Source organism: Desmodus rotundus, chromosome 4, assembly GCF_022682495.2.
Source record: "Desmodus rotundus isolate HL8 chromosome 4, HLdesRot8A.1, whole genome shotgun sequence".
Taxonomy (NCBI): Eukaryota; Metazoa; Chordata; class Mammalia; order Chiroptera; family Phyllostomidae; genus Desmodus; species Desmodus rotundus.
The window spans coordinates 151,706,004-151,722,695 of record NC_071390.1 but is presented as its reverse complement, the minus strand read 5'-3'; the positions used below and the strand labels follow the sequence as shown (position 1 = coordinate 151,722,695).

Genomic DNA, 16,692 nt, shown 5'->3' with positions numbered 1-16,692 from the left:
GAGGAACTGTAATATTTTAACAAGTACCAGCATAGCAGTTCCTACTGGGTAAGTATCAGCTCTGCGATTAGGAAACAACAGAGTAAGTGGGATACAGAAGAAGCTATTCCACACCCCTTTAAGAAAAAAAAAAAGAGAGAGACAGATGCACCTTATTTCAATTAAGCTTCTTACGAGACCTTTCTAAATGTCAGAAAGTAAAGATCCTGACCATAAGTCTAGCCATACTTAACTGCTCCATTTTTTAAAAATATATATCCATGTAACTTGAGGAGACAGTCTAAAATGATTCTTCTTAAGAAATGTTAAGCTAACTTTAAAAATAGCCAAGAGAAATCACTGAAGTAATATGGCCGCACTAACTTCTAAAGCCTCTGCACCTGAATCACGCAGCACTTGGCAGTAGTTACTTGGAAGAGCACACTGTGGACAAAGAAGGGCGCGCAGGAAAAGGTGGGAACACAAGCCAAGCTCCCATGAACTCGCACGTAGCTCTAAATCACATGCTAAAAAATTTTGGAATTATGCACAATAAAAGACCAAGATCCAGATTCCTAGAATATTTTCTATGAAGGAATGCTCCAAGGATAAATTCTAGTTAAATTTAATTCATCTACTTCCAAGTCAAAATTCCAAAAGCTTTTGCAAACAATAATAGACACTAAGTGTTAAACTATATGTCAATTTTGCAGCTTTTTTTGGTAATATTAAAATACAGTGCTACAGCCCTGGCCGGTGTGGCTCAGTCGGTTGCAGTGTCGCCCTGTACACTGAAAGGTTGTGGGTTCGACTTCCACTCAGTCAGAGCACATGCATAGGCTGCAGGTTTGTCCCCAGTCAGGATGCATATGTGAGGTAGCCAAAGGGGGTTTCTCCCTCACATGGATGTTTCTCTCCCTCTCTCCCTCCCTTCCCCCCTCTCTAAAATCAATAAGCATGTCCTCAAATGAGGATGAAAAAAGAAGAAATAAAACACATTCTAAAAAAAAAAATGCCACAAAGAAAATACCATTCATAGGTGAGGTTAATTGGCCTGGAGGGATTAAAGAGCCCGTTCAAGGACACACAGCCAGTCACTGGTAGAGCTGGGCTCCTTCTGGATCAAAGTCCCCCAGCACTCTTTTCTCAATGCTTCGGTGCCTCCCATCACGCCTGTAGGTCTTCCCAATATCTTTCCTCCTACCATGAGAGTTCTCACAGATTCTGAGAAGGCATGCATATGACAACCCAACAAGCCTTCCCCTACATCCTCTGATAATAACAGCCTGAAAAACACTCTAAAGGCCCTCTTATTTAAGAAAACCTACTTGATTTGATGATACTACCAAAGCCGACACTTCCAAATCCCAGTGTATAAGCACGAGTCCCTAAACTCCTTCACACATGGTGAATGCAAGGTATCATTTGGGTCAGGCCAGAAATTCCACAGCTGACCCATTACTTTGGAGGTCAGGTTCTTCCAGGACATTGCCCCGCCCAGCAACCTCTTTAGCACATCTGAATTCCAAAAGATTCTCCATCTCCTTCGGTCTGTTATCATTACATGCATCTGAAGTGTCAAAGAAAGCCCACCTCATCTCAGTGTTGTCCTAAGGCCTTCTCTAACGTCTCCATTGATAAGCCAGTCTTTGATGAAGACCTAAATAACTCTTTATCCATCTTATTCCCTTCTAAAAAGAAACTCGCTTGCCATATCTTTCCTCTACCCAACACATAATGTATCAAACAAAAGGCAAGCTGAGCTCTTCTGGAGGTACAAAACCTAACCACTGAGGGCAATGGTTCCACAAAAAAACAAAACTAAAAAGATCGCTTATTTTTGAAATCTTAGTAACAATTAGCACTCCCCTTTCTTTGCTAGTCAACTGTAGACAGCAGCCTTTGAAGATCAACCAAAAGGCTTTTCGAATTTTTAACAAGTCCTCCATTGTGGTTTGTCCTGCTAGTGAGCTGTCCCAAATACCTGGCAGAGTACACCAGTACACTATTTAAATGTCTGTAACCCATGGAGCCATGAACACTTTGTAATAAAACAGAAACGGTATCTCAATGTGCATCTCTTCGCTGCTTTTGTAACAGTCACGTGAAACAGCTATTCCCTTAATCAGCTTATTTAACCAATGTTAAAAGAGTAAGTATCAACTGTTCATTAAAGTGAAACAGAGAGACTCAAAGAGTAATGCTTAACATACACTGGAATTAAAGTTGCTTCCTATGAAAATATAGCTCTTATTAAAATGAAAGCACCCAAAAAGTTGTATGTTCTTTCATGGAACAATTAACCTTAGTAAATACAATTAGCCTTTAAAAAAATGTTCATACATAAATTTTCAAAAACATCAACACCACAATGAAATGGAGAAGAGCAAATGCCCGACTGTAAAACAATGGCATGACTATACCACTTAGTAGCCAAAAAAACCCCACAAAACTTGAAATAACTTCATTAAAGCCTCTCTGAACTTTTAAAACTTTGTATAACAACTTATCTCACAACTTATCTAAGTTTTCAAGACAACTTAGATAACATTTGCTCATTCAACCAATATTTACTGAATAGCTATTCTGTTCCAGCTCTGGAACACCTCAATAGACAGAGCAAAGTCCACGCTCACCTTACTTTCTATTTGCAGGAGGAAAAGGGGACTGGAGTGCACTCAACAGGTAGACACATTATACCATTTTGGTTATTGGTGAGACAAGAAAGCAGCGCCCAGAATACAGAGGGTGCTCAAAAATTTCTTTCATCCCTGTGCACCCCAATGTTCATAGCAGCACAATTCACAATAGCCAAATGCTGGAAGCAACCTAAGCGCCCATCAGTAAATGAGTGGATCAAAAAACTATGGTACATTTACACGATGGAATTCTAAGCAGCAGAGAGAAGGAAGGAGCTCCTACCCTTTGCAACAGCATGGATGGAACCAGAGAGCATTATGCTAAGTGAAATAAGCCAGGTGGTGAGGGACAAATACCATATGATCTCACCTTTAACTGGAACATAATCAACAACAGAAAAAAGGAAACAAAATATAACCAGAGACATTGAAATTAAGAACAACCTAACAATAACCAGAGAGGAGTGGGGAGGGGACAGTGAGGGAAAGGGCTTTCAGGAAACTAATATAAAGGACACATGGACAAAACCAAGGGGGAGGGTGGATGCAAGGGAGGGAGGTGGGTTTGGCTGGGGTTGGGGGAAAGTGGTTGGGGGAAAATGCAGACAACTGTAATTGAACAACAATAAAATAATTAAATAAATAAATAGTTTCTTTCATCCTTAATGTTGATAAATACTTAATTATTTTCAATGTATCATTATCTCTGGTCTTGGTGAATTATACAAACAAATCTTACATTTATACTCACTTATTCTTGACTCCAAACAGAATGAACAACAAAATTAAGGCTGATTCCATCAGAATAAAAATAACCCAGTCCTGGAGATACAAGGACCTTGCAGCTGTCACAACAGAAGTCTGTGGAAACACACCGCCTGATTCTTAGGGTCTGACTCATGACTATGCCTAACATCCATTGCTCTTCAACAGTCAGACAGCACTGTGGCACATTCTGAATCAGTGAAGGGCATTTTCTCCCCACCAGCTTTTATGTCTGAAGCTAGTTATTATTTGTGTCAATTCTACTAATATTTATCAGAGAAATGGGTTGTTGATCACATGACTCTGACTCTACACAAAAAACCATATGAATACTGTATTTAAACAGCTCATGAATAAGATTACATAACACAAATACATAAACATTTTGATTCCTTTTTCTTACGGAATAGACAGAAAATAAACGATTTACTTCTTTAACAAAATTGTAACATTAGCCCTGGCTGGTGTGGCTCAGTGGATTGAGAGCTGGCCTGCAAACCAAAGAGTCACCAGTTCGATTCCCAGTCAGGGCACATGCCTGGGTTGTGGGTCAGGTCCCCAGTGGGGGCAGGGAGTGTGAGAGGCAACCAAACATTGATGTTTCTCTCCCTTTCTTTCTCCTTCCCATCCACTCTCTCTAAAAATAAATAAATATATATTTTTAAATTGCAACATTATACATTTATACACAATAGAGTCCCTTTACTATAAATTACACTGTTATTTATAGTAAGCTAACTAATTATATAATCAAAAACCTTCATTAAAGTAGGAGTCAAGAGGGTTGGGGGAAGATTTATCGGTGCACTAAAGGTTTTAAAAGTTTAACTTAAAATATAAAATCCAAGTTTATCCCCTGGCCTTTTAATGTAGTGCCAAGTACTTGTCTCTTAAGGTGAATTTGTTAATTATGTCATTTTTTTTTTTTTTGCCTAAAATCCAACCCATATAGTTCATCCATAATTTCCAGTTTCATTTTCTTCAAAGTAGAATGGGAAGCTGAAGGTATCTAAAGGTAAATCCTTCCAATTACATACACTCCTGTGACCTACATGCAATTTAAAAGCAATTTTTTTAGATATTCACATGTATGGAGTCTGATCGTAGTGTGCAACTGAGTCTACACCTCAACAGCCCTTTCCTTCCAGTCTCATACTTTACTGAATCATGTAATACCTAATTAAGTTATACGACCACAATTATAATTGGTCATATAGGATAATTGGCATAAACACAACTCAACGTGCTGGGAGCAGAAATGGTGGCAAAGGATTTGAACAGTTTACTGTACTATAGGTATTTGTTAATTAATATGTTTTACAGAGAAATAGAGAATTTCTGATAAATCCAGTGGGGTGCTTGAGAATTTCTATAAAAATTAAAAAATGTTAAGTTACTTAATACTTATAGAAACCCCCAAAATAAAAGTTATCAAAAGCAAAAAAAATGTTCTTCAAAATATCAACCCCACCAAATATCTCAAAATTCTACATATATTTTTGTTAAAGAAACAAAAAGTATCACCCTGGCCAGTGTGACTCAGTGAACTAAGTGCAGGCCTGCAAACCAAAGGGTCACCAGTTCAATCCCCAGTCAGGACATGTGCCTGGGTTATGGGCCAGGTCCCGGGTGGGGGGTGCACTAGAGGCAACCACACATTGATATTTCTCTCTCTTTCTCCCTCCCCTACCCTCTAAATAAATAAATAAATAAATAAATAAATAAATAAATAAATAAATAAATAGAATCTTTTTTAAGGGAAGAAACCGTAAGTATCTATAAATACTTCTGGAGTTAAAAGTAGCAAGTAAATTTCCATATATTGCAAACTGACTTATTCTCAGTTGATTCTTTCTCACAAAAATACAATTATCAATCCATTATCACAAGCTTGTCTAACATCCTTTAGAAACAACTTTAAATTTTGAATTAACAGTTTAAAAAGTTGAAAACAACTGATATAAATTATATACCAGTTTTTCTATAAAACAGTAGTTTCTTCTTTGCATTACTAATATTAAATAGCTTCATAATCTTGATTTGTCCTTTACTAAATGAACGAAACTGTAACACTCTTTAGAACTGTGCCCAGTCATATCTGCATGACTTCTGACTAAACTAGTATATTATCGCCATCCCAGGACCACCAATAGTGAGGAAGTAAAATTCATTCATTCATGCTGACTTGCAAGTAACCAGTGTGTACTGGCATGAACCACATGGGTTGCATTCTTATATACAATATCACTTTAGTATTAAATCTTGAGAATCAAGAAAAGGTTTTTGATCAGTACACTGGGATTTATCACCTATAACCTTTAAAACCAAATCTCTCTACGGAAATTGCCAAAGAAGTCCTTTAAATTAATTTTAAGGGTCATTCCCTAAAGTTGAATTTTATTTCTGAAGAGAAACTGGGCAAGATCATTCCATAAAGAACCCGCAGACTTTGAAATTTCAGACTAGATTCTTCAGTACTCCATGATTTTGCTTTGTTTTGACTGTAGCTGGTAAAAAGAAAGATACTGTGGAAAACTCTTAATCATTAAAATGAGTGCTTATGTGAAAATTAATGTCAATTACAAAAGCTAATTATTACATTTTATAACATGTATGCTATATTCAAAAACGTGTAAGGTAGTCCTTTTTTAAAAATAAAAGTAGCCATATTAAACAAATAGGCACAGCATGTTACACAGGAAGTCAACCACACAGGCTGCACTATGAGGTACAGACAATGATTCAAGACTGAAAGCTGCCCTGGCTGGTATAGCTCACCGGGTTGGGTGTTGCCTGTGAACCAAACGGTTGCCAGTGCGATGCCCAGTCAGGGCACATGCCTGGGTTGTGGCCAGGTCCCTGGTCAGCGGCATGCAAGAGGCAACTGACCGATGTTTCTCTCCCACTTTCTCCCTCCCTTCCCTCTCTGTAAAAATAAATAAAATCTTAAAAAAAAAAAAGACTGAAAGTTAAAGGTAAAGTAAGTTTTCATAACTTAAATAACTTAATATATTAATATATTCACATTTTCACTTATGCATATATGCACTATCGAACACAAAACCAAGTGCTAAAGGATTTACAGGCATTAACTGAAATTAAGGTGCTAACTCCTCAGTGGCCTCACTTCCACTTCATCCACTCAAATGAGTAAATACTACAAAAAAAGAAAAAGAAACTTCTGTAACAGTACATGGTAGATATCAAGATATATTTCTTTTTAAAACTTAAAAGCTCCTTCTTTCTTTTACATAATTGATATTTTTAAAACAGAAGATACGGCTTCTCACAAACACAACGCTAACTTTTGAACTGACAAGAAACAGCGCCAGGGAGAAGACAAAGAAACAGGGACACTCGTCTTCTGCCCGGAGGAGGTGAAACTAAGAAATTTTTTAAAGGTACCTTGACATTGTCTATCCAAATTTTAAATGTACATGGAAATTTATATTAAGCAGCACTCATGTGATATATAAATGGATATTTGTTTTTAATAACTAAAAATTAAAGTCATTCTAAATGTTCATTAGTAAGGGACTGATTGAATAAAGTATTGTACCCACACAATGGAGTGAATTTTAAATGATGCAGAAAGAGGTTCATGATATATTAAATGAAAAACCACATATCAGAACAGTCTGGATAGTAAACATCATTTTTAAATTCTATAAATAAAAATGTATTTGTGTAGATTGAAATATGCATAGAAAACAGCTATAAGAATATATATCAAACCTATACAGGGTTTACAGAAACTCTCCTCTAACTACTAAATATTACATTAATTTACATGGGCAGTTATTTATCCCCCAAAATAAAAAAATTCATAGTCATACAAAACATTTTAAAGTGTTTTAGTCAAAAATTTAAAAACTTAAAGCATTCTTCCATCTTATTCCTAAAGGATTTTCCCTTCTTTTAACATTTACTATTTACTATACACAAAACTGACTCTTCTCCTAACACAGAATGAGAATCATTAGCTCAGACTTTAAAAGGCATTAAATTTAACTGTGCAGGATTATATGAAACAAATATACTATGACACAAAACAATCATGATTATATTGAAAGATGTGATCTTTTTTACTTTTCATTTATATATTCTATGAGCTATAACATTTTTTCAATAACACTAGCATGTATTCCAAAGATCATGAAACTGTAAACTTTATTAATGGCTTTATCTTGATTTATAGCATCAATATTTCTCCATCTAAACTCAAAGCAAAAACTTGATACTAAAAAAATTTAGGACAACTTTTTATTTACTTATTAAACATTTTTAATGTTTAAACTCAATTTTCAAAATAATGATTTATGCTCACTATAATTCATACTTATAAAAATAATTTCTTTCCTCAAATACTTTTTAAAGGACTGAATACATTTTTACGTTACCTAGTTGTTGGTGGTGGTGTTTGTCACAATTACTATGACAGAAATTGATTCCTCCTTCCTCATCTACAGTCTTCTCTGATGAAAGCAAACTAAGACGTCTCATCTTCAGCAATCTTGGGGAACATTCCAGAAAACTATCTCCAGTATCCAAAACCACATCTCCCGAAAGAATGGGAGGAACAACTCTTTTTAAAAAATCCATTGTAAGGTTATTCTATATTACTAGACCTACAAGCACACAGAAAGGTGCTTTTACCAATTTCCTTGATGAGAAGATAAGGTACACTATTTATGTGAAAGAGCAAAGAAGCGTCATTTGAGCTTAGGTGGTGCTGAACACCAGTGGGTCAAGTGCCAGCTGTTTTGAAGCTGATTTTTAAGACATTTGCTGTTCATACTGATAAGAAACCAACCAGCTATCAACCGTGAAACGGCACTTTGTGCCTACACTTGTACATCTACAATGGGTGTTAACAGTAATATTCAGACCATAAAAAGTAATATTCAGACCATAAAATGTTTAGCATCCATCTAGTTTAACATTTACACTTTGAAAACTTTGGTCTGAGGTGTGTCGTCCTTACACCTTAAATAAACTTACAACTGAAGTGTAAAACTAACGTGTACTCAAAGATTATTCTTATCTTTCTAAAACTTCGCTCACAGACCTCAGGCGCATCATGTTACAGGACATGAAAGGAGTATTGTATTGTGAACATTCCAATGTACTTTTAAAAACAAAGAAAGTCCTCATCACAATCAATCACAATTATCAATAGTAGCAATGGAAACCTTGGCATGAGTTCTACCCCCTGCCAAAAAGTGATGATTTACAAGATATGGATCTAAGAATATAAACTATAATTATTTAAATAAACCCAGTGATCAACCTTACATAATTTATTTATAAATACTTGAGCATTCTACTCCATATTTTCAAATAGCTAAACTAGCTGATCCTCTTGCCTATTGTAATCCATGAAGCATAACAAAATATCCCAGCGGAAGGTAATACTTTGAGTACTGAAATTAATACCTTCTTTTCTCCCTTCCTTTGCCTGCCCTCTGGTGGGGATATTAAGTGAGCAAAAAGGAAATGAAGAACAAGGCATGAACTTAACTCTAAGTAATCAAATTATAACTTTGAGGATACACATTTTAATTTTTAAAAAAAACTGATTTACTTAGTGAAACATAGTACTCTCTCATTCTTCTCAATAGGAAGAAAATTATTTACATATTTTAAAAGATGAAGCATAAAATTGACTATATACATATCAGGAAAATTATAATGAAAAAACAAATTTCTGGTTCTGAATTACTGAGTTTTTAACCCTCATTTTCCTACATTAATTATAAAGTCAATTATTCTTTATTTCATTATTTAAAAGATAGTAATTGAAGGTCCTCTACATGTAAAGCATTACCTTAGCATTAAGGTACAGAGCAAAATTAGAGGGTTTATTACTGCAAATCCTGCCTCAGGGAATTCTACAGTGAAAAGGGGGAAAAAAACAAGGAATTCAACTAAGTATAGGACTTAAATTTCCAGGCTTGGAGCAGGAACGTACCTACTAGGAAAAGATGCTGACTTTTAAAAAATGCTTTTAAGAAATAGATTCTCTTAGCCCTTGACCATGAAAGGATAACAATTCATATCTGATGAGCCTCCTCTCCACACACAGAAGAAACAACAGGTTAGAACCGTAATTCGTATACCTTAATAGCCTAGACGGTATCACTGTGTCTTCTAGGTTTTTTTCTTTCCTCTTTATGGATTTGACCTTATGTTCTTTAAAACTTATGCTTGTGGTTTTCCTCAGGTCCCTTTGCAGGTCTTCCATATCTACGGAGCCCAGAAACATAATGGGATATAGCACAGGCTGATATAGAGGGCAAGTCACCTTTCTTGTCTGCTCACGATAAACTACAACCACCTGTGTCACTATTAACCCTGCCACTCTAAACTGGGGGGGGAAAAGGTGAGGATTAGGTGTCACTGAAGAAACCGCAAGATTTTTCTCAGATTTCAACATTCAACAAATTCTGCCGAGCAGCTTCTACCATGGCCTGTGCAAGATGCAAAGGCATTATACATCTCTATTCGCAAGAACCTTACTACTTACGAAGGGAAAGGAACTCTCACAGCCACGAGATTCCCACAGGGTTGGCCAAGGCTTTGCCAAGCCCGCCCTGCAGTTCAATTTCCTCTGCCCAATCTGCCTCTACGCCACCTCTCCTAATACAGGCTGATCCCTAATAAACACCCCGGAAGCCAAACTCCTTTTCAGAATCAGCTTCAGGAGGACCCATCCTAAGACAAACAGCAAGGAGAAAGCATGGCATTCCCATGACAAAACTGTATCCATTACCAGCTGAATCTATGAGGAGGAAACGCCCTGAAGCCTTGTTTGCAGGCTGGTATTTCTAAGATCTTTGGTTGATTATCCTAACTTTGAACTCAGGGTAAAACAGTTACGGGATTAAGAAATTATAATAAAAGGTAGTAGCTCAAATATAGCATTTATAAAGCTTTTTAGACCTCATAGTCATTATTTAGCATTTAGAATATTTGTTATAATCTTACCGTAGAACTCAAGACAGTAATTTCTTGGTGGTCACCTGGATCATCTAATCCTGTCGGTGGGACTCTTGAGCAGTTTTGAGAATTAAGCATTTAGGTGTTAATCATCCAAGATGCAAATAAATGGCTTCAGCTCTGAAGAAAAACAAAATACATTTGTATAATTGGATATGTTTAGAAAAAGCACATTCGTGTGCTACTCATATCCATCTTTACTTCTGAATATATGACACAGCAATGTCACCTAGTGCTGCAGTTTCCTCTTTGAATAATGTTGCATCACACTGTTTTTGAACTTTTATTTTGAAAAAACTTTCAAGATAATGCAAAATTGAGCATAGTATAGTGAACCTATCATTACTCACTCGTGGCAAATCATGTACCATTTATATCTCCATCTACCCCCCAACCCCTACCCCACCACTCTGGATTATGATGAATCTAATTCCAGACATTTTACCATTTCATCTGTACACAATTCTGTACGTAATTCTCTAAGACAAAGACACGTTTTTAAAACATAATCCAGTATCATTATAATTTCTGTAACAAATTAATAGTTTCTTTATGACATCAACTACCAATCAGTGCTCACAATTCCCCAACTGTCCCATGAGAATTTTTTAAACAGTTTGTTTGAATCCAGATCTAAACAAAGTCCATATAGGCAACTGTTACTGTATCTTTTAAATGCCCTTTCATCTATATTCCCTGCTCCCCCCACCCCAGTTCTTTTTCTCTTTGCAATGATAAGCAATGCTTTTTTTTTAAACCCACCCAATGCTGCGATATTTTTGAAGCAATTTTTTTTAATATTTATTTATTTTGAGAGAAGGGAAGGGAGGGAGAAAGAAAGGGAGAGAAACATCAATATGTGATTGCCTCTCAAGTGCCCCCTACCAGGGACCTGGCCTGCAACCCAGGCCTGTGCCCTGACTGGGAATCAAACTCACGACCCTCTGGTTCGCAGGCTGGTGCCAAGTTAATGCTTTTAATAGCCAATGATTGAACCAATACATCAATTCCTAAATTATTCAATAATACACTTTATATCTTCTTTTATTCACTAAAATAAACAGATTTGCAAAACAGCTCATATAGCCACAGGGCCTAATATTTATCCCATCTATAGAAAATGTTTGGGATACATATTTTTCAAAGTCTGATTATAATAAGTCTGAGGGGGCCGTGCGTTATAAACTAGGTACCATGTCTGGAATAATTTGATGATTACGAAGAATGAAACTAATGGCCACCGGGAGTTATCCTTTTACATATATAAGAACTCACACATGTTATTGTGCACATTCCATGTCTTTATGAACATTGAAGGTCTTGACATTTCTTCACTTAAGTAGGTCACATTTTAAACCTGGCATTGAAACTCAAACTTCATTTAAATCATAACTGGTTTCTTACTATTCTTTTTTCTGTTTAATAAATTTAATCCTCAACCCATCAGAAAGGACAAACTACTCTCTAAAATATTAATTTTTTTACTTAACTTGAAATTCCTTTAGCCAAATTGGAAAATATAATGATATTCCATTGATGCACAGGCATAACCAACTAAATCATGACTAAAACCAAATCTTTGAAGCCACAAAACCGCTAAATATGAACAAAAAACTAATTCATATGCACTTGTTTATAACAAATCTCATTAAGGCTTACTGGAATTTTTGACGGCCCCACCAAATATTTCTGAATCTACTAACAACATATCTATAATTCTGCCATAAATCTTGATACTTTATTTTATCTCAGGTTCCTGGAATCATTTCCTCCCTCAAAGCAAACACAGCTTATATGACAAACAGTGTATCATTTCTGTAGAGAGTGGGGACACTGTAGTCACGCACTGGTCTGTAATGAAATTTAAGCTCTTTTTCACTCTGCCTTCTAAGGCAGCAGTCCCCAGCCAGTTTGGTGGAAGATGATTTTTCCACAGACGTGGGGGAAGGGTGTGGCTTTACAGCCTGCCACCAGATGCAGCTTAACTGTCACTTGCCACTCACTGATTGGTCTTTGATATGCATCTGCAAGCAAGTGATTTATTACGGTCTCTGTGTAGACTAACCTCTCTGCTAATGATAAACTATTTGCAGCCACTTCCCAGCACGAGCACCACCACTTCCGCTCCACTTCAGATCGTCAGGCATCATATTCTCATAAGGAGCGCACAACCTAGGTCCCTCGCTAGCCCGGTTCACAGTAGCCTCTCCGCCCCTATGAGAATCTAGTACCGTCGCTGATCCGACAGGAGGCGGAGCTCACGCAGTAATGCAATCATGGGGAGCTGCTATAAATACAGGCGAAGCTTCACTTGCTTGCTCACTGCTGCCTCACCTCCTGCTGTGCAGTCCGGTGGGGCGGGGGCTAGGTTTGGGGACTCCTATTCTAAGAACACCACCAAATACTACTAGAGTACAAGGCAGTTTTATGATACTGCAACAAATTCCTCTAGGACTGATTTGCACCACCATGTCTAACTAAGCCTTTTGTTTTGCTTCACTTTTGAATAACCTTCTGTTCAGACATAGCAAGAGCTTAAGCCATGTTTTCTAAAGATGTTTACTCTTCTGTAACCACACTGATAGATCATTGTGTCATTTTAAGGCTTCCCAACATTTGTCTAAAATTTTCAATACCTCTTTAGTAGATATACGACTTCCCTATTTTCAACTGTCACTTTTTTTTTAAAAGTTTATTTATTTATTTGCAGAGAGAGGGGAAGGGAGGAGAAAGAGAGGGAGAAAACAACATGGATTGGTTGCCCCTTACATGCCCCTAACTGGGGACTTGGCCTGCAACCCAGGCATATGCCCTGACCAGGAATCGAACTAGTGACTAGTGGCCAGTTCACAGGCCAGCGCTCAATCCACTGAGCTGCACCAGCCAGGGCTCAACTTTCACTTTTGAGAAAATAAACATGTTTTTGGTTACCTTCCCTGGAAAATATTTCGTGTATAGTTCTAATTTTCTTTACAGGTTATAATCATTTTTTAGCAGGGATGGGTTTTTATTTGTTGTTTTTGTCTTGGTTTTGTTTTTCTTTTTAATGTCAATAGTTTTTCATCTTGTCTCCATACATACTATTTAACATGGAACTCATTTTTATTTTCATTTCACTTGATAAACTTGGAGAATATTCTATCCACAGGAAGAGTAGTTTTATTACTACTTTTATACTAATATTTTTGAGAGGTTAGGTAAATGTGGTTATGGTGTACACATGATCAATGATGCTGATTCTTATTTTTAAAAAAAACAGTCCTATAAATTAGAGTGACTTGAGGAGGTCAGTTGGTATTTGACAACACTGAGGAGAAGGCTATAAATTGCCAAATAGCATAAGTTTTGAAAGAGTAAGGCTTTAACCCTGCAGTAAGAGTAATGATCTAGAAGCTTCCATGTGAAATAAATAAAGGGAACAGTGGCCCAGCTCTGGCACTTGGGAGGATCTCAGGTCAACTGAGGTCCTCCAAGGACAGTCTTGCTTCACTTCAGGACAGAAAGCAAAAGAGAAAATTGAACGGGTGTTCACATAACACATTAACCACATTTCCTCTCTGAACACAATTACTAGAATAATAAAGAAGAGAAATGCCACAAATGTAATGTACATTCATTCAATGAAATATAACATACATGCATCTGATAATACATTAATACAAAATAGTAATTTCAAGCAAATAAAGCAAAAATTAGGAGTAAATGAATCTTGATGTTCATCATAATATTTTCAATACTTGTATGCATATTTCATAATTTAAAAAGCAGAACAAGGAAGTTATAGTACCTAGCACAAAGTAGATTTGAGTTGAACAGAAAGAATAACAACTTAATTATTATATAATTAATGAAAAGACTGGTTCATAAAGAAAAGTCACTGGTCACTGAGCTTTTAGGCAAAGCCTATTAGAAACACTACAGAAAGAATTACCTCACTGATAAAACATTAGGCTAAATTATTTCAAAGATCCCAACTATAAATCAGCTGGTATGGCTCAGTGAGTTGAGCAGTGGCCTGCAAACCACAAGTTCACCGGTTCAATTCCGGGTCAGGGCACATGCCTGGGTGGTGAGCCAGGTCCCCAGTTGGAGGGCATGTGAGAGGCAACCAATCTGATGTTTCTCTCTCTCCCTCCCTCCCTTCCCCTGTAAAAATAAATAAATAAAATCTTTAAAAAAGAGAGACCAAAATTCTAAATCTGACTTCAAAATGTATTTTATACTTATATACTTGAATGCTAAAACGTGGCGTGACCTTATAAATTCATCATGCTTCAACTAAAGAAAGAAACCATATGGCAAGATATGGAATCTATGAAGGCAAATTCCTACCCTTCTATTAAAATCATTCTGGGTATTTTACAAGGCCTCTTAAAATAATGCAAAAGGCCAAAATGATGCAAATGTTCTGACAGCCTTTTAGAGTAAGGATACAACTAGTTTTAAGTAAATTTAAAGTAATCATAGCTCCTATTCATAATAGCAAAATAATTATGGAAAACACAAAAAAGCAATAATTTTTTCCTCTGCCAAAAGTTATATAGAATGTAAAAAAATCTACTCACAAATAATTAAGGTGCAGGCAGCAAACAATTTTTCAATTATCTTTTATGTCTGACTGGCAAAAATCATTAATATAAAGAATTTACAATCATCCCTTTAATTAACAAAGAAATTGATTTATAAAATCAACACTGGTTCCATCACACTCCAATATCTAGAAATTCATACATTCTCTCATTTAGAAAGGCTGTAATTTTACAATATTTAAAATAGACTTGCATTTTAACTTTCTCTCAAACTTCAGTTTTAAAGAGTACACAAGCTTATTACGCTGACTAATGTACTCACAGATTACACAATATATCACCTGCTGAAAATGCTGTATAATGATACTGAACTAGAATAACTGGGCTTCACTGCAAAAATCTAGCTCTCTTGCTGATAAAGCAATGTTCCCTGCAGGTGAATTTGTCAACATTTTGTTGATTTTACATTTTTTAGTCAGAATAGCAGTTATTAGCATACTACTTGATCTAATGAACACAATTAGCAAAACTTTCCATTCACAAATTTAAGTTTTCTATTAAGGTCTCATTCACTCAATCAAACTAAAACAGCATCAGAGTACATTTTCTAATATACTGATGAATGAATATGTATTGGTTAGAAAAACTTTCCTATTACATCTCCATGTTAAAAAAGAAAGAAATCAATTCAATCACAAAATTATCATACAAATTCTCTACCTACTTGTCTCGACTTCAACACCAAGAGAAGTTTTTTGGACAAATGGAGACGCTGACCTGTAAGACAACAACCACACCAAATCTGGAACGCGCTCCCATCTCTAACTTCTAAAAACCCACTACTATTAACTATGCCACACACAGATTTACCAAAATCATACATCTGACAAATATTTATGGAGCAGAACTACGTACCAGGAACTAGGGACAAAGGAGAGAATAAAAGAAACAAACACTCTTAGCTTTGGGCTTTTTGGAGTCATTCCTTTAAAAATTTGACAGAAAGCAATGGATGCTTCTCCTTCCAGAATACACATACACCTAACTTTGCAAGGTTATGAGCCCTTCTAATCCAATCATTGATTATGAATTAAGACCCCTGATTAAAATCCTCCTTGGCCATAGATTTTCATCTCTACCATTTATAATAGTTTCATAATTACTACTCATAGTAAAAAGTAGTATTTTTTCCATTACAATACTTACTGCTTTCAAATTTCAATAGGATGTTTTTCTTTTTATTGCCTTTGTTAACTCTCAAATTTCTAGAATGTCGAATTACCCTTTACGAATCTTGGTCCTCCCAGAAAATTCAATCCTAAGGGTAGCTTCAAAGAATTTTCTGATTTCATTCATTATTCCTTGGACCCCCTTAAACAGAAGCCCTTCTCTCCCTGCCCAAATCTCCCGTTGAAGTCTTTGTAGAAGCTGCCTACGGGAGCTTCTAAGAGAAAACACGCTCAAGAGAAACCACAATAAAAACTTAATCATTTCACAGAGACCACGAATTAATTACCAAAAAGTTCCTGTTCTTTCTAGTCACAAAAAGGAAATAGGTGACCCCTAAGGAAAAATTGTAGTTTTTATTTAAAAATGCAACACTAAAACCCTTTCTATGGTCATTACCATCTCTAATCAATGTATTACACCTTTTACATGTATAATTTTTAAGTTATACAATGGAAATTGCTCTACCTAATTATGAGCCTGAGGTTATAAAATCAAACAGCAAAACAAATTCATGTAAATTTGATATGTATACTTTGTATGTTTTCATAAGA

General features: G+C 36.0%; 1 protein-coding gene across 16 annotated transcripts in view; it reads right to left on the bottom strand.

The window, feature by feature from the left end:
- Positions 1 to 16,692, bottom strand: part of FRYL (FRY like transcription coactivator) — a 230,826-nt gene that overhangs the window by 156,886 nt on the left and 57,248 nt on the right. For 9 of the 16 annotated variants that reach the window (XM_053922995.1, XM_053923001.1, XM_053922998.1 and 6 more), the window contains one exon: positions 10,371 to 10,502. The exons of 1 other annotated variant lie outside the window; for it this stretch is intronic. Coding sequence is in view for 4 of the 15 variants with exons in the window: in XM_045182801.2 (XP_045038736.2) it covers positions 7,784 to 7,985 (202 nt within the window). In the remaining 11 variants the exon portion in view is untranslated. Of the gene's footprint in view, positions 1 to 7,783; positions 8,063 to 9,502; positions 9,630 to 10,370; positions 10,503 to 16,692 lie in introns of those variants that run through there. 6 more of the 16 variants (XM_045182801.2, XM_045182806.2, XM_045182804.3 and 3 more) reach the window with 4 other exon arrangements.